We start from the raw sequence: 20,893 nt of genomic DNA on the forward strand, positions 1-20,893 counted from the left end.
ATTGGGAGTACATACAAAAGTCGTTCTGGTGGAGTGGTTGGTTTACTAATATTATGTTCTCCGACCAGAGTTCGATCGACTAAAAGAGCGGTGAAGATAAATCAATTAAAGCGGCGGCTCTGTCCGTCGCTGTCGTCCTGATCATCCGTGACGATAGCAAGTGCCGTCTGAGCTCTTTCTTTTTTTTTTCTTTTTTTTCCCCGGCAATGGATTCTGCCAAATGAAATCCACTTAACTCTCCAATTTTTAAACGAACACAGAATCTATATCCAATGATTTACTCTCGTTTCATCTCTATCCTTGGATCTTGCAAAACGACAGACCACTTCAAGCAGGTACATTCCCAAACCATTACGAGAGGTCTATCACCAAACCCAACCGTGCAAAAGAAGCTCTTACTCTTCTGGTGTACTCGTCTAGGTGGCCACATGAGTTACGCCTGTAAGCTGTTTGTGAAAATACCTGAACCAGACGTGGTTGTGTGGAACAATATGATCAAGGGATGGTCAAGGGTAGAGGATTGTGGTGGGCAAGGAGTTAGATTGTATTTGAATATGTTGAAGGAAGGTGTGACTCCGGATAGCCACACGTTTCCTTTCTTGTTGAACAGTCTTAAGCGAGATGGAGCGTTGGCTTGTGGTAAGAAGCTGCATTGCCATGTTGCGAAATTTGGATTAGGTTCCAATAACCTTTATGTGCAGAATGGTCTTGTTCAAATGTACTCTTTTTGTGGATTAATGGATATGGCTCGTGGGGTTTTCGACAGGAGATGCAAAGAGGATGTCTTTTCTTGGAACTTGATGATCTCTGGGTATAATAGGATGAGGCAATACGAAGAAAGCATGGAACTTTTTGCTGAGATGGAGAGGAACTTTGTTTTTCCAACTTCTGTTACCTTACTTCTTGTTCTCTCGGCTTGTTCCAAGGTAAAAGATAAGGATCTCTGTAAAAGGGTTCATGGGTATGTTAGTGAATGTATGAAGGAACCTAGTTTGAAATTGGAGAATGCTCTTGTTAATGCATGTGCTGCTTGCGGGGAAATGGATACAGCGGTAAGGATTTTCAGGAGTATGAAGACTAGGGATGTGATTTCTTGGACATCTATTGTGAAAGGGTTTGTTGAGTCAGGGAATCTAGAGTTAGCTAGAACATATTTTGATCAGATGCCAGTGAGAGACAGAGTCTCGTGGACTATTATGATTGATGGTTACCTACGAGCTGATTGCTTCAATGAATCTCTGGAAATGTTCCGCGAGATGCAATGTGCAGGTATGATACCCGATGAGTTTACCATGGTTAGTGTTCTCACAGCTTGTGCTCATCTAGGTTCCTTGGAGATTGGTGAATGGGTGAAGACGTACATAGACAAAAACAAGATCAAGAACGATGTTGTTGTAGGGAATGCTTTGATCGATATGTATTTCAAATGTGGGTGTTCTGAGAAAGCTCAGAATGTTTTCAGTGACATGGATCAGAGAGACAAATTCACATGGACAGCCATGGTTGTTGGTCTTGCCAACAATGGACAAGGTCAAGAGGCCATTGAAGTTTTCTTACAAATGCAAGAAATGTCAATACAACCAGATGCTATTACTTACCTTGGCGTCCTCTCTGCTTGTAACCATAGTGGTATGGTAGACCAAGCAAGAAAAATTTTCGCCAAGATGAGAAGCGACCATAATATTGAGCCGAGTTTAGCACATTATGGATGTATGGTTGACCTAATTGGTCGAGCTGGGCTAGTCAAGGAAGCATATGTGATAATAAGGAACATGCCAATGAATCCAAACTCGATTGTGTGGGGAGCTCTACTTGGTGCTTGTAGACTTCATAATGATGAACCAATGGCTGAATTGGCAGCTAAGAAAATTCTTGAGTTGGAACCTGATAATGGGGCTGTTTACGCTTTACTATGCAATATATATGCAGGTTGCGAAAGATGGGAGGATTTGGGAGAAGTTAGAAGAAAGATGATAGACATCACAGTTAAGAAGACACCAGGCTTCAGTTTAATCGACGTAAACGGGTTTGCTCACGAATTTGTTGCTGGAGACAAGTCACATCTTCAATCTGAAGAGATTTACTTGAAACTAGAAGAATTAACCCAAGAGTCGACATTTGCAGCATACTTGCCTGATACTTCCGAATCATTGTTCGAGGCTGGGTAAGATCATTTTTCATAAAGAATTTAGCTTTGGCTTTTTGAGGTCATTGCTTCTGAAGCCAGAGATACACTGTTGTTCAGGATTATATAGAACCCTGAGATGTGAACAGAACTGTCAGAGTAGAAGTTGTTGCTTATGCAGTGGATAAGAGACAACACATGGTTCAGTTAATTGTTCACAAATGTACTCAACACAACCTTCGGTTAGAGCCTGGATCCAGTATGGGAAGCCTAACAGTGCCACTAATAGATTTATCTGACTGTCGGGACAGCCAGGAACAGAGAACTGGAAGAACACAGTCAAGTAAGCACCTTGCAGACTAACCCCATAGAAAACATAATCTGATTTCGCGAAGTGGCAATATTTTGTAATGTGCTTGACCCCACATGTACAAACTGAGCATCACCTGTAGCACTGCAAGTTCAGACCGGGTCTGAGCCAAGTTCTGATCCTCGACAGGAGCCTGAGATGTCTGACCAATAACCAAAAGGCTTCTGGAACTCAAAGCCAAGCCTATTCAAGTTTGCACCTGAAGATCACCATACTTGCTTATCAAGACATTCAGAACATCCCCAACATGGTTCATATGATCCACACAAAGTTCTGTAGCTGAGTGGGGTCTGGCACTTGATTTTACATGAAGACAAGCTCCGGCTATAACGAGGAAAGAAGAGTCTTGAGATGGCTTAGCTTTGATCCACTCTTCACCGTCTTTGGTTTTGATCTCCAAGCCATTCACTACATCGTTCTGGCAAAGTATGGTGAGGAATTGTCTATCGATATGAGAGTCAAGTCCTAGCTGATCTTCTTCAGTGTTATTGTCAATTCCTTTGTATTTAAATAAATGAAAGTGGTTCTTCGATAAATTAAGATGCGCCTCCACGTATTTCTCGGACCCAAAACTCTCCATGATCATTTTCCTCACAGTCACATCTAATTGTAATAGCTTTGCCGCAAAGGACTGAACATTCTTGCTGAAATATATATATTGCATTAATTAGCATATTTTACTATTTTAATTAGAATCGACACCTCTGTTTGAACAATAACTAAACGGATAAAACCAAATTATATTTCATGTGAATAAATGTTAATTACCGTAATAATTAAAAGTTTGTTTGACATGAACTAAACGTAACCTGAAGGTGGTGTTGCCTTGAGGCCAGAGCTTGCGAGTCAAGTCATCGACAACAAGAGGATTATCTACACCGTCAAAGCCCATGTCTATAAAGGCATAGTTGGAATCTGACCGGCGTATCCTTTGTTACGTTTCTCTGACTTTGCACGCAGTTTAGTCTCCGAAGGCAAATCAAAGACTTCCTCCGAGGCGTCCAACAGTGCCTTCCTTAGCTCTTTTGAAGCTCCATCGAAACATCCTTATTCTTCTAGGGCTTTTCGGACTTGAGATCTCACTGAGTCTCACTCGGGAGCTTCCAGTTTGAGGTTTGGAGCAGAGAAGTCGATGAACGGGAGAGAAAGGGGAAGAAATTGGGTTCTTGAACTTATCGTCATTATTTTTCTTTAAGAATGAAGAAGAGTACGTACGTAGGTGTAATCCGACAGGAAACGGTGCGTTTTGCTAAGGGGTGCGAAAAATAGGCGATTAGGGTTTTTGGTTTACGTGCTCGCAAAGGCTGTATTGCCGGCGCCGTTAGGCTGCTCCGGAGGTTATGGTGGAGGGTTCGGAAGGTTTGTCGGGGACGTCTAGTCCTCCAGTGAAGGAGTCGTGGGTTTCGATGGTTAAAAACAAGTGTGTTCTGAAAACTTTTGAGGTTAATTACTTTATCGGAGGGTAAGACCTCTGTTGAGATTCCGGATGAGGTGCTCAGTAATGTCACGCCGCTCTGGGAAAGATTTTCTTGTTGGTAAGTTTTTGGATACTGCTCCTCATATTGGTAAGGTTCACGTTATTCTAAATAAGATCTGGAAACAAAGTTCGGCGTATCAAGCGATTGATGTTTTTGAAGTGAATGCTACAACTATGCGTTTTCGTGTCTCTGATCCATTGATTCGATCGTGCATTTTGAAACGTGGTATGTGGAACATTGCTGAAGTACCGATGGTGGTTTTGAAGTGGTCTCCGGATTCTGAAAAAGCTCAACCAGAGACAAAATCCATCCCCCTTTGGGTTTGGTTAAAGAAGGTTCCGATGCATCTGTATTCCTGGGAAGGGCTTAGTTTTATTACTAGTGCGGTGGGAGCACCAATGCGGTTGCACCAGAAAACACTTGCTTGTTCAAATTTTGAAGTTGCAAAGGTTTTTGTCCATGCTGATCTCTCGAAGGACTTACCTAAGTGCATAAATTTCTCAAATAAGGGTACTGACTTTAGTGTTGATTTCCATTACCCGTGGTTGCCACCGAAATGCTCTGTTTGTGAGAAATGGGGTCACCTGGCAGCTAGATGTAAAAAATCTGCAGAATGTACACTACCGGATCAGTCAACGCAAGAGCAGAGCACGAGCGCGGGCAAATCTACCACAGGAGAACTTTCAGCAGGACTCATCTCTCAGGCACCCACTGATGAGGTGAACTTGGCTGAAAAGAACCAGGTTGAGGATTCGGGAAAGTGGTCTACTGTTTCACCATCGAAGACTGGTCGTAGCCCGACTAAACTTCCTGCTTATGATGCTGAGGTTGCTATAATCTCTGCGTCAAAATTTGCGGTTCTCAGTATGGAGGAGGATGAGGAGGAGGGGGAGATTACTGAAACGGAGGAGGTTGAGGACACCGTGGAGGAGCCCCCTGTTGAATCAGAAAAGACTAACATTCAAGAGCAAGCAGGTTCTTCTCAACCTACGGATCAATCTGTTGCTCTGGAAGCAGAGCGGGGGGGACGCCTCCCTTCTGCTCGAATTTCTCAGAGGAGGCAGAGGGACACCACGGAAACTTCAATCCTAGCATCTAAGGCTGTCACAGCTTCGGTTGCTTCGAAGAAGTCTTCCACCCGATGCTCTTAAATGATGAGTTTCTCATGGAATGTTCGTGGATTCAACAAAACAATTAAACATTCCGTGGTTAAGGACTGGACAAGTAATCCTGAAATGCTATTTGGTTGCTTATTGGAGACGCGAGTCAAGGAAAAGAAGGCAGACAATATTGCATCTTCAGTTTTCCCAAACTGGTCTTTCTTGGCAAATTACGAATACCATCGCCTTGGTCGCATCTGGGGTGCTTTGGAGGCCTACTGTACGGTTGTCTCCGGTATTTAAGAGTGACCAAATCATCATATGCTCTGTCTTACTAGCTGGTGAAACAGAGGAGTTTTTTTGTTCCTTTATTTATGCACGGAACACTGCAGAAGAGAGAAAGAGCTTATGGGAGGATATGCGGAGTCATCATGACTCTCCACTCTTCCGGAATAAGCCATGGTTACTTATGGGAGATTTTAATGAAATTTTAGATGGTGAGGAGCACTCTGATCATTTGGTTTCCCCTGTTACCTCCTCGGGTATGAGGGAATTCCAGGGCGTTCTGAATCACTGTAGTTTGGTGGATATGGGATCTCAAGGCCCATTATACACTTGGTGCAATAAGCGAGACGACGGTCTCATTTGCAAGAAACTAGATCGAGTGCTCATAAACGATATTTGGCTTCATCGGTTCCCGCATGCATACTGCGTATTTGAGTCAGGAGGCTGCTCTGACCATCTTCGACGTCGCATGCAGTTGGATATGGGCACACCGGCTCTTAAGAAGCCGTTCAAATTTGTTAACTCAGTCGCTAGTCTCCCTGATTTCGTTCCCCTAGTGACGGCTTACTGGGAGACTACAGAGCCTTTATTTCATTCCACTTCAGCCATGTTCCGGTTTCTGAAGAAACTTAAGGGACTGAAGCAGGGAATAAGGGATCTGACCAAGGATCGCTTGGGAGATCTTGTAAAAAGGTCTCGTGAAGCCCACATGGAGTTATGTGCTAAGCAAACAGAGACGTTATTACATCCGACTGAAACTACAGTGCAAGAGGAGGCTGAGGCTTTTGAGCATTGGCAGTATGTTGCTGGTTTGGAAGAAAATCTCTTAAAGCAAAGATATAAACTGCATTGGCTTCACGTTGGTGATCAAAACAATCGGGTTTTTCATAATGCTGCTAAGATTCGTGAGGCATGCAACTCCATCAGGGAGATTCACTGTGCTGATGGTTCTATTGCAACAACTCAAGATGCCATCAAACAGGAAGCTGCGCGATTTTTCTCTGACTTTCTTGGACAGATCCGGAGTGACTATGAAGGAGCCACAGTTGACTCTTTGGAGGCTTTATTGCCCTTCCGTTGTACTGAATCTCATATTGCTATGCTTGTTAAGGATGTCTCTGATGAGGAAATTCGCAATGTCTTGTTCTCGATGCCTTCAAATAAAAGTCCGGGTCCTGATGGATACACGGGTGAGTTCTACAAGTCCGCTTGGTCGATCATTTGTAAAGATTTCACTGTTGCAGTGCAGTCTTTCTCCCGCACAGGTTTCTTGCCGAAGGGTGCAAATACCACTATACTTGCATTGATACCAAAAGTAGAAGAGGCTAGTATCATGAAGGACTATAGGCCTATATCTTTTTGCAATGTCGTCTACAAAGTGATTTCAAAGATTCTTGCGAATCGTCTCAAAGGTCTACTTCCAGAGCTAATCCTTCCAACTCAGTCTGCCTTTGTATAGGATCGCCTACTCATGGAAAACATCCTCTTAGCCTCTGAACTGGTTAAGGACTATCACAAAGATGACATCTCTCCCCGCTGTGCTATGAAGATCGATATATCTAAAGCTTTTGACTCCGTACAGTGGCCTTTTCTCCTCAATATGCTCCACGCTTTACACTTTCCTGATCAATTTATCAACTGGATTCGAATCTGTATCTCCTTGGCTACTTTCTCGGTCCAAGTCAATGGAGAACTGGCAGGCTTCTTTGGTAGTGCTCGTGGACTTAGGCAGGGATGTTCACTCTCCCCGTACCTGTTTGTGATCTGTATGAACGTTCTTTCACATTTGATCAACAAAGCAGCGGCGGAAGACAGGTTTGGCTATCACCCTCGCTGTCATAATCTTCTTCTCACCCACTTATGCTTCGCAGATGATCTACTGGTTTTTGTGGAGGGAACTAGTAGATCAATTGAAGGTGTGATTACAGTCTTTGACGACTTTGCAAACTATTTGGTTTGAAGATTAGCATTGAGAAATCAACCCTCTACATGGCGGGGATTCCCCAAACCACACAAGAGGCCATCCAAGAATCGTTCCCTTTTGCAGTTGGTGCTTTACCGGTCCGTTATTTGGGTTTGCCACTTCTGACTAAGGCAATGACGAGTCATGACTACGCTCCGTTGCTTGACAAAATACGAAATCGGATAAGTGCATGGACAGGAAGGTTCTTATCATACGGAGGAAGATTGCAACTAATAAAATCGGTTCTTCTGAGTATAACCAATTTTTGGTCTTCTGCTTTTCGACTCCCGGGGAAATGCATAACAGAGATTGAGAAACTCTGTTCTGCTTTCCTCAGGAGTGGTCCGGACCTCAACTCTCATCAGGCAAAGGTCGCATGGTCCGATATTTATTTCCCCAAAAGCGAGGGTGGACTTGGTCTTTGGTCTCTCAAAGAGACAAACCTTGTGTGCGGTTTGAAGCTTATCTGGCGATTACTATCACAAAACTCACTTTGGGGCAATGGGTACACACTTACCTTAGTCGCCACGACTCTTTTTGGGACATTGCAGCATCCCCATCGCAGGGCTCCTGGATGTGGCGAAAGTTGCTTAAGCTTCGCGGACTCGCAAAAGCTTTCCACCGTAAAGACATTCAGAATGGTCGATCCACATCATTCTGGCACGATCAGTGGTCTTCTTTAGGAACACTTCATGATCTGCTGGGACACAGGGGTTGTATTGATCTCGGAATAACATCGGATGCGACAGTGGAATCAGTTATATTAACGCACTGAAGCAGACGACGCAGAGTAGATACTATGAACCTTGTTGAAGCAGAAATTGCTCTGGTTAGAGCAAAAATGAAACCGCATATCGAGGATGTGCACCTTTGGAAATGGAGAACAGGGTTCAAGCCATGGTTCTCGACTTCTGATACTTGGCATCAGCTGCGTTCAACAAAAGAGGAATGTGCATGGGCGAAGGGGGTCTGGTTCTCACAGGCTACCCTAAAGTTCGCTTTCATCACATGGCTCTGTATGCTCAATAGACTATCAACCGGCGACCGAATGTTGAAGTGGAATCCGGCTGTGGATTCATCATGCCCTCTATGCAACGACCCACTGGAAACTAGGAATCATCTCTTCTTCCAATGTCCATACTCTCAGCAGATTTGGTCTAAGTTATCCTCAGGTTTCCTTGGAACACACGCTACATCAGACTGGGAAGAAATTATTGATCTCATATCAGCTTCTACTCTGGCGCAGACTCCCCTGCTTTTTCTACGATACACACTTCAGGCTACAGTTCATACAATCTGGCAAGAGAGAAACAATCGAAAACATGGTGAACCACCAAGCCCTGCAACTCGGCTAGTGAAACAGATCGACAAGACTATCAGAAACAGGCCTTCTCCTCTTGAACTCGGGAAACCGGAAGTATAAAGACATTCTTACACTCTGGTTTGCAAACAGCTTATAATGTAATCTCTCATAAGTGACTCTTTTAATCCTTGGCTCATAATGTAATCTCTCATAAGTGACTCTTTTAATCCTTAGCTCTGTTACACTTGTTGTAAAGCAATGGTTTTTTTGATGAATAAAATTTTACATTCATTTAAAAAAAAAACAAGAATACGTACGTAACGTGCTTTTGTGTTATGTGAAGAAAGAGCGAATGGAAGTGTTAACTAGTCAAACTAAAGCAATTGTTTATTACATGCATGAACCACGGCCCCTGCAAACACACACAATTATGAATTTATGAGTGGATTAGGTAAAATTAAAAACTAGTGTGACATACCAGTACCACTAGTATATAAAAAAAATAGTGCAACTCATTTGACGTTTCAGGAAAATAAAAACTTCGAATTATAACATTTCTCATAATTAAAATATTTAAAATCAAGACAGTTTGTTTTTCCAAGTAGAGGGATTGTAGATGGCATAGTTCTAATGGGTTTTTTTTGAGATGATGTATCATGTAAATGTCATCTCCTGTGCTTCCACCTTACTCTTTCTCTTTGTGGTTCCTTCTTCTACAACAACTTTTGTAGCAGCCGCGGCTAGGATCGAACGGTAAGATATAACAAAAAGAAATTAAACTCTTTAGATATTAGAATAACATTCATCGAACACCACTTTGAATTCATTCATGCATATATATATAGGCAAATTAAGTTACCTTTCAGTTTCTGTTCAGTCTCTTCCAGCTGTTTCCGTCTTTGAGCATCTGATGAATCAAACCACACGTAAAAAAATAAATACCAAAACGACTATGTTACGAGGAAACAGAGTAGCTAGAAAAAACATCTTTGGAAACAAATTAAATCTTATACCAATTCCAGCAGCTTCCTTAGGTTCACCAAATTTAGTGTGACACACCATCAGATATTGATTATATTTATAGCAACATCAGACCCATACCTTCGATAAATCGATAGCTCTAGCTAACCCTATTGATACTTCTTCTTTTTTTTCTTTCTTTTACGACATACACAGACATATATATATATATATATATATATATATATATAATCCACCCAATTATTTAGTGATTTAACCTGGATTGTATAATCCACATTGCAGCCAAAAACAAACCCAAGTTCAGTTCAGTATAGGTATTTAGAAAATCAAATATTGACAAATCTCGTCTACCTTGATACCTTGATATTATTACTCAAATCTATGCCTGCCTCGACCTAAAATGAATATCAAATGCATGCATGTCATAGTTTTTTAAATTATTTGTTCTTCTCTTGTGATTCACTCTTTTAGTTGTCAAGAATTGTCAAGCATTAAAGTTTTTTTTGGTCACAAGAATTGTCAAGAAAAGACCATCAACACGAGAGACCCCAACCAAACCAACCAAAATAATATTTACACCGGTTCAGCTCGCGGTAGACTATAAACCGAACATTCCCAGTAATAGTGCCCAGTATAGTTCTGAAGCCTTTTCATATTTACAGCAGTATAAATATTCAGATGAAAAGATTCGATAATGTAGATAATAACAATTGGTATGTGATCATTTCCGGTTAAAACAGAGGAAGCAGAACGGATTAAACTATCAGATGGACGGTTGTTCTGCCTAGACGATGAACCGGGTGGTATGCGGAATGGAGGATCACTCGGTTTAGCTGTTTCAAGAGCGTTCGGAGATTACTGCCTTAAAGACTTCGGTTTAGTAGATGAACCGGAAGTAACATACCGAAAGATAACCGACAAAGACCAGTTTCTCATCTTGGCCACCGATGGTGTAATTATCAATCTACTTTTATTTGTATCATAATCAAGATTTGATAAAAACATATATAATTTTTAATTCTGAATTCATTCTTTTATCTTCGTATGACCTAGTAAGGATTTACCCCCTTTTATTTTTTGCTTTTTAAATATTCGTATAACTCTCTTTTTTCTTTTTGCTTATTCACAATCATAATTTTTTAATTCTGATTTCATTCTTTTAATTTCACATTTAAAATGAAGATTGCTTATTTTTATGTTTTAAGCTTATTCTTCTTATTTTACAATGAATCTTCAAATACAGATATCCACTCTCTTGCTTTTGATATTACTAGGTTGGTACCCGCGCTACGCCGCGGGTTGTTTTTAGATTTTGTATTTTATTATGTGTTTTTGTTTTGTATTTTCTTGAAATAATATTTGTTTTTCTGTTGTTTGGAATCAAATATTATAATGAGAAATTCCTCAAAGTACCACATCTTAATTTTTTTTCAAAAATACCAAACTTTAAGTTTTTTCTTCCAAAAATACCACAAACACAAAAAAAAAAAAAAATGAAAATCTAGTATGTAGAATTTATTTTTCTATGTTTGGGTTGACAAATTTAGATTTGGGTATAGTTTTTAGGGGGTAGGATTTAGGGTTTACTTTTAAGTATAAAAACTTTAGTATAAGTTTGTGGTATTTTTCGAAAAAATTCATTTTAATGAAATTTTTGGAAAATAAAACTAAAGTGGTATTTTTGGAAAAACCTATTTTAGTGGTTTTTATGAGAATTACACTATTATAATTAACAAAGTTTTTTATCATGGTCAATGGTAATTTTTTGTTTTTGTATTTTAGTTATTATTTGTTCCATCATTATTATTTTTTGTTATTCTAATCAAACAATTTTTCTTTTCCTCTAACCAACTTGGGGCTTGTGAGTTATTCTTATTCCAATTTTTCTTTTCCTCTAACCTATTACTTATTCTTATTTCTTTATATTTTTCCATATATTTAACTTGTAGAGATTTATCTTGTACTTGGTCTTATGGCCCTGCACTTCACTATGATCATTATGGAGATCGCTCCTCTCTTTCTTGCACAGTTTCTAGAAGATCCGGTCAATAAACTCCGTAACTGGACTAAATCATTTTTCTCAAATTCTTGCTCCATCTTTCCCTCTTCCCCTCCATGGAGTCGCTCACAACAACTGGAAGGTTTATAAAGTCTCATTAGTTAACCTCTCTCTCCATGGCTCAATCTCTCCGTACCTCTCTAATTGCACAAAACCAAACGACAAACAAAGAAAATAAATCACATTACATATTAGAAGATAACGACCAATATGGTAATCCAAAGCCTCTGGCATTAATGTTACCATATAAAACGAGCACCATACCACCAAAGACAAAATTCCCAATGTCATCGACCAATTCTCTTATCATCTGAAATCTCAACACCACCAACACAAGCACATTTGATGCTTTTGCATTTTACAACCAAAATAAAAAAACCTTTAAAACCAGAAACAAACGGGTTACATGACAAAGCTCAATCTACTAATTTCATCCAGTTGCTAAAAAGACAATGGAATTAGCGAATCGGGTAAAAAAAATTAGAAAAATGAGTAGTCTACACAAGCCGTATTCAATTGAATTTCTTAATTTTACGAAACAGAAGAGGGAAATTAGCTTGTGGATCCAAGCAAAACCACATAACATCGCCAAAAAACACACTAGAGTCTCAAGCAAAACCTCATCGGCAAAGCAAATCAAGGCAGAGGAAATTAGATCATGCAAAGAGCAAACCCTCCCAGTCTAATAATCACGCAAGCTTGAAATCTTCAACATGTCAACATGAGTATTTGAAATAACAGTTTGTTAAAAAAAAGTATTTGAAACAACAAAAGAAACATGGCCACAAAAAACCATGTTAACGGCAAGAACAAGGCAAAGGAAAAGCTGTGTTGATGGCAAGCACACGACAACGGAAAAGTCGTGTTATTAGTGATACCGGACCTCGTCCGAACCACTTTCGCTCTAGAGAAATTGATCGATACAAACAATAAAACATTCCACCTAGACAAAAAAAAAGATGACATGTATTAATTGTTATAATTCTATAGGTTGATGTTTTAAACTGATGTGTCAACATCAGCTTCAATGTTGAGGCTGAGGTGTCAACACTGGAGAGAAACACCCTTCTACTTTTATTGTATTGATTAATATCAATTATAGAAAAACACCGACATGCATGTTCTTCGGTATGTCGAGCTAGTTTTTGTTTTTCCATATTGTCTTTTTGTACAACAAAATAGTCGGATGTATCAAATATTAAGATATGTGATTATGAAACGAACCCATATGATCTGTTACATCTGTGACCTACCCATGTGCATTTCAATCCATAAACAGCAAAGATTCACCCCATCCCTCTCTCGCTTTTCCTTTTTTTTGGCCCAAATTAACGATGGTCATCATCGGTCGATTCATCACTTATCAACCACACTAGTCACTAAATACGTCCATTCCTGATTACGTACTGTATATTTACTCTATACGTTTGGATTCGTTGTGTTGCAAGGCTTTTCATCAGTTTTCAAAGTGTTTAGAACCAGGCAAGATAACACTACCTCTGTCTACTTCTACTTAATCCAGCCGCGCGTCAGTCTTTCTTTCCGGTTATGACCACACGGTGAAGCGGAGGAAATACCCATCATTCAATATTACCTACAAAACCATATTCGAATATATAGCTGGTTACAAAATATCTATACAGGTGAAACTTGAGGCTCAAGGAAGAAGCTTGACTTACAAGAAAGTTAAAATTGTATTTTATTTGTCAACCATAGATAATAGATAAGTTAACATCCATGCATAATCTACACTTCTCACTAATTCAAATAACATGTTACATGTAGCTTAGATAAGATTAACACCAATATAATATTAGACCCCATTAATTAGGCCAGTTATGACAAAGCAAGCACAATTAAATTTCACAAACTATTACAAAAATCTACTATCTCCTCAGGAGCATTTATGATAAGCCATTCTTTAGGACGCAAGAACAATATCCCGATCTTTGTTTCCTGTTATAACCACACGGTGAATCGGAGGAAACACCCCACCGTGAAAACATGAAAGCTATATAATTAGTTTAAAATACAATTGTATATCCTTAACCCGCAAGTCCTCCCAACCCCATCGGTAAACGAAACTCGCGTACGTGGAAAATAAACATATATCGTAACAACATGCATGTCTCTAAATATTTATCTTGTAATGTTATTATAACGTAAAAATATTTGGTATATACGACCAGTACAAGTTGAGGATAAGCTGGCAGATTCGATTAGATTGGAGTGTTAAATGAGAGGGCCACGCGTCGCAGATGACGGCATCGTGTTGACTATCTTAAATTCTTAACAACATAGAGGAGGAGTTAGAACATCAGTGGAATAACCGGAAAACTGGGAAATATGTAGTTTTATGGAGGGGGAAACGGGATTGTAAATGCGGATGAAACAATAATAAAGTGCAGAAAGTAAAGAACACAAGAACTTTGTTAATGAGGTTCGGTTTTTCCTACTCTCCGGGACCTAGTCCAGATTTCGATTCCACTAGAACAAGAAAGCAAATACAACCTATTCGCAAACGTGTAAATTAAGCACAACCCTCTTAATTCACCACTTCGTTCTATAACATGAAATCTTAAGGATAATTCTCTACCCTTAACTAGACTAACACCAAGCCTAGATTTAAACCAAGATAACCTAACCTTGGGCTAAACTCCCCCTGAGTCTAAACTTCAGATCTTCAACTCTCTTGAGCAACCTTCACACACACGTCACACCGACGAACAAAGAAGCTTGAACAACTCAAGCACCAAACCGCGAAACTAAGCCGCACACCAACAGAAAGCTCTCTAGGATTCTAACCTTTATGTCTCAGCTCTCTTGCTTCTCTAGGACGTGCCTAACACCTCCTTAGATACCCATCAATACTTCCTAATCACCATAGGAGAAGATTTCCAAATCTCATAAGAAAAAGACTTTTTCCTTTTTGCTATTTTCCTTTTCCTTGTAAAACTCCAATTTAATCAACCAAAGAAATAGTAGTTTTCCTCTTCAATTTATCCTCAAACCGTCATTCAATATTGCCTTCTCAAGTCTTCTAGAAACTTCTCACGCACATAAAACAACAGCAATCTTGTAACAGGTCTTGACTCACACAGACACTACTTCAGACAGACCAATACATCTTCATTCTCCCCCTTTTTGACTATGCTTGTGAACTCATCAGTTCAAACACTTAAACAACATCACCAGACACACATCTTCATTCTCCCCCTGAATGAGTCACAACATGGTCAAAACTAACAGGAAAATTCTCCCCGCTTTGCAATACGCGGTTGATAGCCTAGTACACCACCTCCATAGAACTCATCTTTTCTAACCCAAATCTTGTTGCGTCTTAGACCTCTATGATTAAACTCTTGAACGAACCTGAAACAGTTCCTCTTAACATGTCCTTGAACTCCACAATGATAACATGTAGGACCATGAAACCTTACATCAAAAGCATTCTCCATGCGGCTCCTCTCTCTCAACAATCTGAAACATCTTGGCCTAATATGCCCAACAACACCACAATGATGGCAAACAGGTCAAAATACTTGTCTAGGTGCACTCTGCAATTCTGAGATTTTTGTACCACATCCTTTCACAAATACAGTCTCTCAAGCAGTCTCTGAAGTAGTCTTTGAAGCACGCTTTGAAGCAGACGTGATTTTTCCACTTGAAACAAACACTTGATCTGAATTTGAAACTTTTCCTTCATATCCAAGGCCACACTTATCTATCTTGCCAATACTTAGAATATGATCCAGCTTCTCTGTACCATTATTAAGCATCCTCAAATTCTTTTGAGTTTCTTCAAGCTGCACTTTAGCTTGTAATGCTTCTTCGCCCTTCTCTGTTGCAAGTTTCTCTGCTTCAACGACTTTAGCCTCTAACTGGAGTTTCTCCTTAATCAAAACTGAATTTTCATCAACTACCTTAAGCCAATGTGCATACAACTTCTCATAACTCTTACCAAGTTCTTCATAGCTCATATCCTCTGAATCACTATCACTCTCAGACTCATGTTCAGATGCAGTTGCAGGTTATGCTGCAGATTCAGAAGCAGTTGCAGACACTGTTCCAGACGCTGATTCAGAACTATCTTCAAAAGTTGTAAACGCCACAAAATTCTTCAGATCTTCTTCTTCATCTGAATCAGTTTCAGAATCACTAGTAACAACATTCATAGCCTTCTTCTTATGCTTTTGTAGATTGGCACAATCAGACCGTACATGACCATATCCTTTGCATTCAAAACATTGAACATTCTTTGATGAAGTCTTCTTCTCTTCACCCATTCTACTTTTCTTCTCTTCGCCCTTACGCTTCAGAAATTTAGCAAATTGTCTTGATAACATTACCATTGAATCTTCACACGATGATACCTTAAGAGCTACTCCAATGTCAACTTCCTCCTTTATTACTTCCTTAACTTCATCATCTATCTTCTTAACTCCTTCAGCTTCATATGCTTTGCTTAATTCGAAAGCTTTAAGAATCCCAACAAACTCATCAAAAGCCATCTCATCTAAATTATGAGCTTCTTCAACTGCAGAAATTTTTGACTCAAATTTTGCAGGCACTGATCGCTTCAGCTTCTTCACAAGCTTTTTGTCTTTGTACTGCTTTCCAAGAGCAAAAGCTTCATTAGATATATCACATAACTTAGCACTGAACTCAGCCACAATTTCTTTTTCTTCCATCCTTAGATTCTCAAATTGTGAAGCCAACATATCCAACTTAGTTCTCTTGACACTTGAAATACCCTCAAACATATTCTCCAATGACTTCCACGCTTTCTGAGCTGATACACATTGAGAGATTAACTTGAAGTGGCTTGAATCAATAGCATGTAAATCGCTGTCTTGGCTGTCAAATTGCAACTTGATAGCTTTTTCTCTGCAGCAGTCCACTTATCTCTTGGCTTAAGACACTCAACTCCTCTATCATCCACGAATCTAGGGGGCTCCCAACCAAGCTCAATCGAATTCCAACAATCTTTATCAAGGTTACTAACAAACGCTTGCATACGAACCTTCCAATAACCGTAATTCGTTGAATCAAGCAACAATGGTCTTGACATAGACGTGCCTTCTCTGTATGAATTCATCACAACTGATTCAAAGCTCTTCCTTACTTCCTGAACTACCCTCACCCTTGATCTACCCGAAACAAGACTGAATCTCTATCGAGAACCCGCTCTGATACCACTTGTAAATGCGGATGAGACAATAATAAAGTGCAGAAAGTAAAGAACACAAGAACTTTGTTAACGAGGTTCGGTTTTTCCTACTCCCCGGGACCTAGTCCAGATTTCGATTCCACTAGAACGAGAAAGCAAATACAACCTATTCGCAAACGCGTAAATTAAGCACAACCCTCTTAATTCACCGCTTCGTTCTATAACATGAAATCTTAAGGATAATTCTCTACCCTTAACTAGACTAACACCAAGCCTAGATTTAAACCAAGATAACCTAACCTTGGGCTAAACTCCCCCTGAGCCTAGACTTCAGATCTTCAACTCTCTTGAGCAACCTTCACACACACGTCACACCGACGAACAAAGAAGCTTGAACAACTCAAGCACCAAACCGCGAAACTAAGCCGCACACCAACAGAAAGCTCTCTAGGATTCTAACCTTTATGTCTCAGCTCTCTTGCTTCTCTAGGACGTGCCTAACACCTCCTTATATACCCATCAATACTTCCTAATCACCATAGGAGAAGATTTCCAAATCTCATAAGAAAAAGACTTTTTCCTTTTTGCTATTTTCCTTTTCCTTGTAAAACTCCAATTTAATCAACCAAAGAAATAGTAGTTTTCCTCTTCAATTTATCCTCAAACCGTCATTCAATATTGCCTTCTCAAGTCTTCTAGAAACTTCTCACGCACATAAAACAACAGCAATCTTGTAACAGGTCTTGAATCACACAGACACTACTTCAGACAGACCAATACATCTTCAGGGATGACTATCGGAATTGTTTCTCTACTAAGGATACATGGCAACACACTCGCCATGTTTTGGATCCAGTTTCTTGGCACACTGCGGTCTGGTTCACTCATGCAACTCCTAAGTACTCTTTCACCATTTGGCTAGCAGTCCTGAATCGCCTTTCTACAGGGGACCGGATGCAGAGTTGGAATAGTGGTGTCGATGCAACATGTGTCCTCCGCAACTCTGCCGTTGAAACAAGAGATCATCTTTTTTCTCTCGTGTTTTTTCGGCAGAAGTGTGGAAAGGCCCGGCGTTCTGCATTTATAAGGCGCAATTCTCAACGGATTGGCTGTCTATCATTTCTTATGTATCTACACAAGGTCTCAACCGCGCCGATGCTTTTTTAGCTCGATATACTCTGCAGATTCTGGTACACACACTGTGGAGAGAAAGAAATGATCGCCGACATGGATCCCCTCCAAGGACACCAACTCAACTCATTGCTTGGACTGACCGTCATATCAGGAATCAATTATTAGCCATTCAACTTACTGAGGATACTCGATACAAGAATGGTCTTCTTACCTGGCTTGCTTCTCGACCATTGCCCTTATCTGATCAACTTCTAAGTTTATGATTTATGCTTTTTAAACTTGTATTAACTTTCCTTCTGCACTACCGTTGCATTTGATTTCAAAAAAAAAAAAAATGAGAGAGCCACATGCATTCTTTACCCGGAGATAACGCGACCGAGCTGCCCTTGTATCGCTCATTATATTCCTTCATTTTCGTTGCTCTATAGTCTATAAGTATTCTTCATCGGTGTGGATCTAATACGATATGATAGTTCCGAGGGGGAAATAAGACGTCGTTCCATATAGTTACCAATTTTTAATTTCTTTTTATTATCCCTCTATGTAGCACGTCTAATTAGGAAACTATTGTTAAGATGACTATATATTATAGTTACGTACGTATCAGTAGTATATTTTGAATCTTTTAAACAAGGGTCATATTAATCAAAACAATGTCTTCTCTATTTGATCCCCCTACTCCAACAATATTACTTACACAATGACATGTAAGTGAAGCCTTTACAACAATATTAGTCACTGCTGGCCTTTACATAAAACAAGTGAAGCCCAAATTGTAAACCACATATTATTAAGAGAAAATATTGTTAGTGTGTCACACAATTCATTAGTGCTTTAACTTGGACCACATAATTTGAATAAGTGATGTCTAGTGACATAACACGCTTTTACTCGAGTTGAGCATTTATATCTTTAAACAAATGAATTCAACATATCTTTCAATAACGTTAATTTATTATCCTTTAGGAAACATGCATGAAACATCAATAAAAGAAGAAATTTTAAAGAGAAGACGAAAACAAAAAGACGACTTGTTACTCTAGAGAGTGCCTAAAAACTTAGCCCAAAGCGCGAAAACTCCTCAGCTGCTTGTTACTCTTTCCACTTACGCACAACCACATGATACACCTCGTACGTAGGCTTTAGAAGATTCATCTATATATAACGCGGGATAAATTCACAACCGTCTGTCGATCGATCAGTTTGAAACCCTTCAGATTTAAAAAGAAGAATCTGCCCTAGCCGCCAGCTATTCCCGAGTCGTCAAGAGTGCTCCCGATCTCCGGCGCCGGTGTAGCTATGGCTCGCCGCCGTCGGACCTTGCCTCCGTTCTGTTGCTCTGCTCGTCTCCCGTCAAATCCAAGCTCGGCTCATTTCCAGTTCTCTCTCAAACCGCAATTCCGGTTTCCGTTTAGGCGCAAATCCCGCCGTCGTCTGTCTTCTCCATCTGCTCTTGGCGCTTATCTTATTGGTCTCTCCGGAGTCTTTCTTTGTACCGGATCTTTCTCCGGCTTTTTCCCAGGTATTGCCATGTCTCTTCCCGGATCTGGGTCGGATTTTCTCTCAATGTTGTTTGGGCGAACCGCTCTATCAGACTCAGCTGCTAGTCTCCGTCAGGTGATGCCACGGCCGGCTCTTTTACCGACTCCACCTCCCCTCTTATCCCCCTTTTGCCTCGTTTCCGCCTCGTTTGTCAACCCGAAGTACCAGCTGCTGATGGGGTCCTTTGGTCCGTCCTTTGCCACCCTTCCGCTCTGCCGCCTACTACTTTCTCGGTTATGCTAGGTCTTGTGCCGAGAACCCTGAGGTCGAGTTTTTGGTGGGCCTGGTCCAATACTTCTTGGATTTGTGCTGCTGCCTTCCCCTTAGTGGGTTCGAGTTTCTGGTTCCCTAAAAGAGTCTGGATTGACTGCTGTTGTCTTCTATTTGTGAGGACGTTTGGGGTTTGCTTCCTTCTGCTATGGGAGTTATCAGTTTGCATAAGAATCGGCTATGGTCGAAGATCGTTGTGGTTTGGATATACTTCTATCCAACACTTCTATGGGATTGGATATACTTCTATCCTGCATCCTTGTTTTGCTTCCTTGTCCAGGTTATTGGAGAATAGCATTCACCTGTCATCCTTGCTTCTATGGCGTCTAAGATGCTGCTATTGTATTGCACAGCCAGCCTCTGTTCTTGAAGGATGCTTTCCAGAGATTTCTTTCTCTGATGTTTTCAACGGCTTAGTTGCTTGGTGCCCTGTCACCTTTGTCTCTGCCGCCCATTCTAGGATTGTCTTGCTTCCTTCTGTGGAAGCGTCAATCTCGTGCAACATCTTCCCTTGTGGTCCGGGTGTTGTCCAAAGTAACCTCTCACTTTTCCGCTCCGTTGTTATCAAGGATCGAGAATTCTGCGATTTTAGTTATTGCCGAAGTGTTAGGAGTACTTTATTCTATCTTTATGTATGCTTTTATTTTGGCGTTTGGCCTTGCGTTTGGCCTTGCGTTTGCATCAGGGAGTTTGTAGCTTTGGCTCCTCCCTTTGTAACCTTTCCCTCATTGGAGGATGTTTAGTTTGATATAAAAACCTTGGTGCACAAAAAAAAAAAAATTCACAACCGTCTTCTGGAAATTCATATCAACCTCTCTTCCTTCTCGGCCTCAAGTTTCAACACCAGTTTCTTGATCGCAAATATCTTGACGTACAACAGGGAAGAGTCTTTAAAGATCACACTTGTGATTATATAAAACAAGATTTTCAAAATTAATAACTTATGTGATCGCTTCATTTTAGTAATGGGCCTAACTCAACACCCAAAAACTAGCTCAAGAGAGGAGGATTGCCACATACTATATATATTGCCCAAGAATGACAAACCTAACCGATGTGGGACAATATTCTAATACATCCTCCTCACGCTCAGGACAGGACATTTGTAGCGTG

The 20,893-nt window shown here is 40.3% G+C and overlaps 3 protein-coding genes, 1 non-coding gene and 3 pseudogenes across 8 annotated transcripts; 5 read left to right on the forward strand and 2 right to left on the reverse strand.

Annotated features, from left to right (window-relative positions):
• Positions 1-41: 41 nt before the first annotated feature.
• LOC104745910 (putative pentatricopeptide repeat-containing protein At3g15930) lies at positions 42-3,031 on the forward strand. 4 transcript variants are annotated; one of them, XM_087486834.1, is made up of 3 exons: positions 42-335; positions 421-639; positions 767-3,031. In XM_087486834.1, the coding sequence occupies exon 3, from the start codon at positions 801-803 to the stop codon at positions 2,166-2,168; it is 1,368 nt and encodes a 455-aa protein (XP_087342960.1). In that variant the 5' UTR covers positions 42-335; positions 421-639; positions 767-800; the 3' UTR covers positions 2,169-3,031. The 4 variants fall into 4 exon arrangements, with proteins under 4 accessions (XP_087342960.1, XP_087342961.1, XP_010465587.1 ...); XM_087486835.1 differs by having other exon boundaries at positions 42-639; XM_010467285.3 differs by having other exon boundaries at positions 421-3,031.
• Positions 87-174, forward strand: LOC147926340 (small nucleolar RNA snoR121). Its single transcript, XR_015583353.1, has one exon. It is a non-coding gene; the product is annotated as a small nucleolar RNA snoR121 (small nucleolar RNA).
• Positions 2,160-3,677, reverse strand: LOC104748219 (putative 2-oxoglutarate-dependent dioxygenase AOP1.2; annotated as a pseudogene). The gene is made up of 2 exons (XR_015581462.1): positions 3,305-3,677; positions 2,160-3,139 (listed from the first exon to the last, which is right to left on the reverse strand). The product of XR_015581462.1 is annotated as a putative 2-oxoglutarate-dependent dioxygenase AOP1.2 (transcript).
• Positions 3,678-3,835: 158 nt separating this feature from the next.
• Positions 3,836-5,124, forward strand: LOC147926341 (uncharacterized; annotated as a pseudogene).
• Positions 5,125-6,829: 1,705 nt separating this feature from the next.
• Positions 6,830-7,318, forward strand: LOC147926342 (secreted RxLR effector protein 78-like). Its single transcript, XM_087487026.1, has one exon. The coding sequence runs from the start codon at positions 6,830-6,832 to the stop codon at positions 7,316-7,318; it is 489 nt and encodes a 162-aa protein (XP_087343152.1).
• Positions 7,319-8,120: 802 nt separating this feature from the next.
• Positions 8,121-8,744, forward strand: LOC147926343 (uncharacterized). The gene has a single exon (XM_087487027.1). It carries the CDS (start codon positions 8,121-8,123, stop codon positions 8,742-8,744), a length of 624 nt encoding a protein of 207 aa, XP_087343153.1.
• Positions 8,745-14,868: 6,124 nt separating this feature from the next.
• Positions 14,869-16,762, reverse strand: LOC147926344 (uncharacterized; annotated as a pseudogene).
• Between the last annotated feature and the right edge of the window lie 4,131 nt (positions 16,763-20,893).

The sequence above is a fragment of the Camelina sativa genome, chromosome 15 (genome assembly GCF_030686135.1).
Source record: "Camelina sativa cultivar CO46 ecotype springtype chromosome 15, ASM3068613v1".
Lineage (NCBI taxonomy): Eukaryota > Viridiplantae > Streptophyta > Magnoliopsida > Brassicales > Brassicaceae > Camelina > Camelina sativa.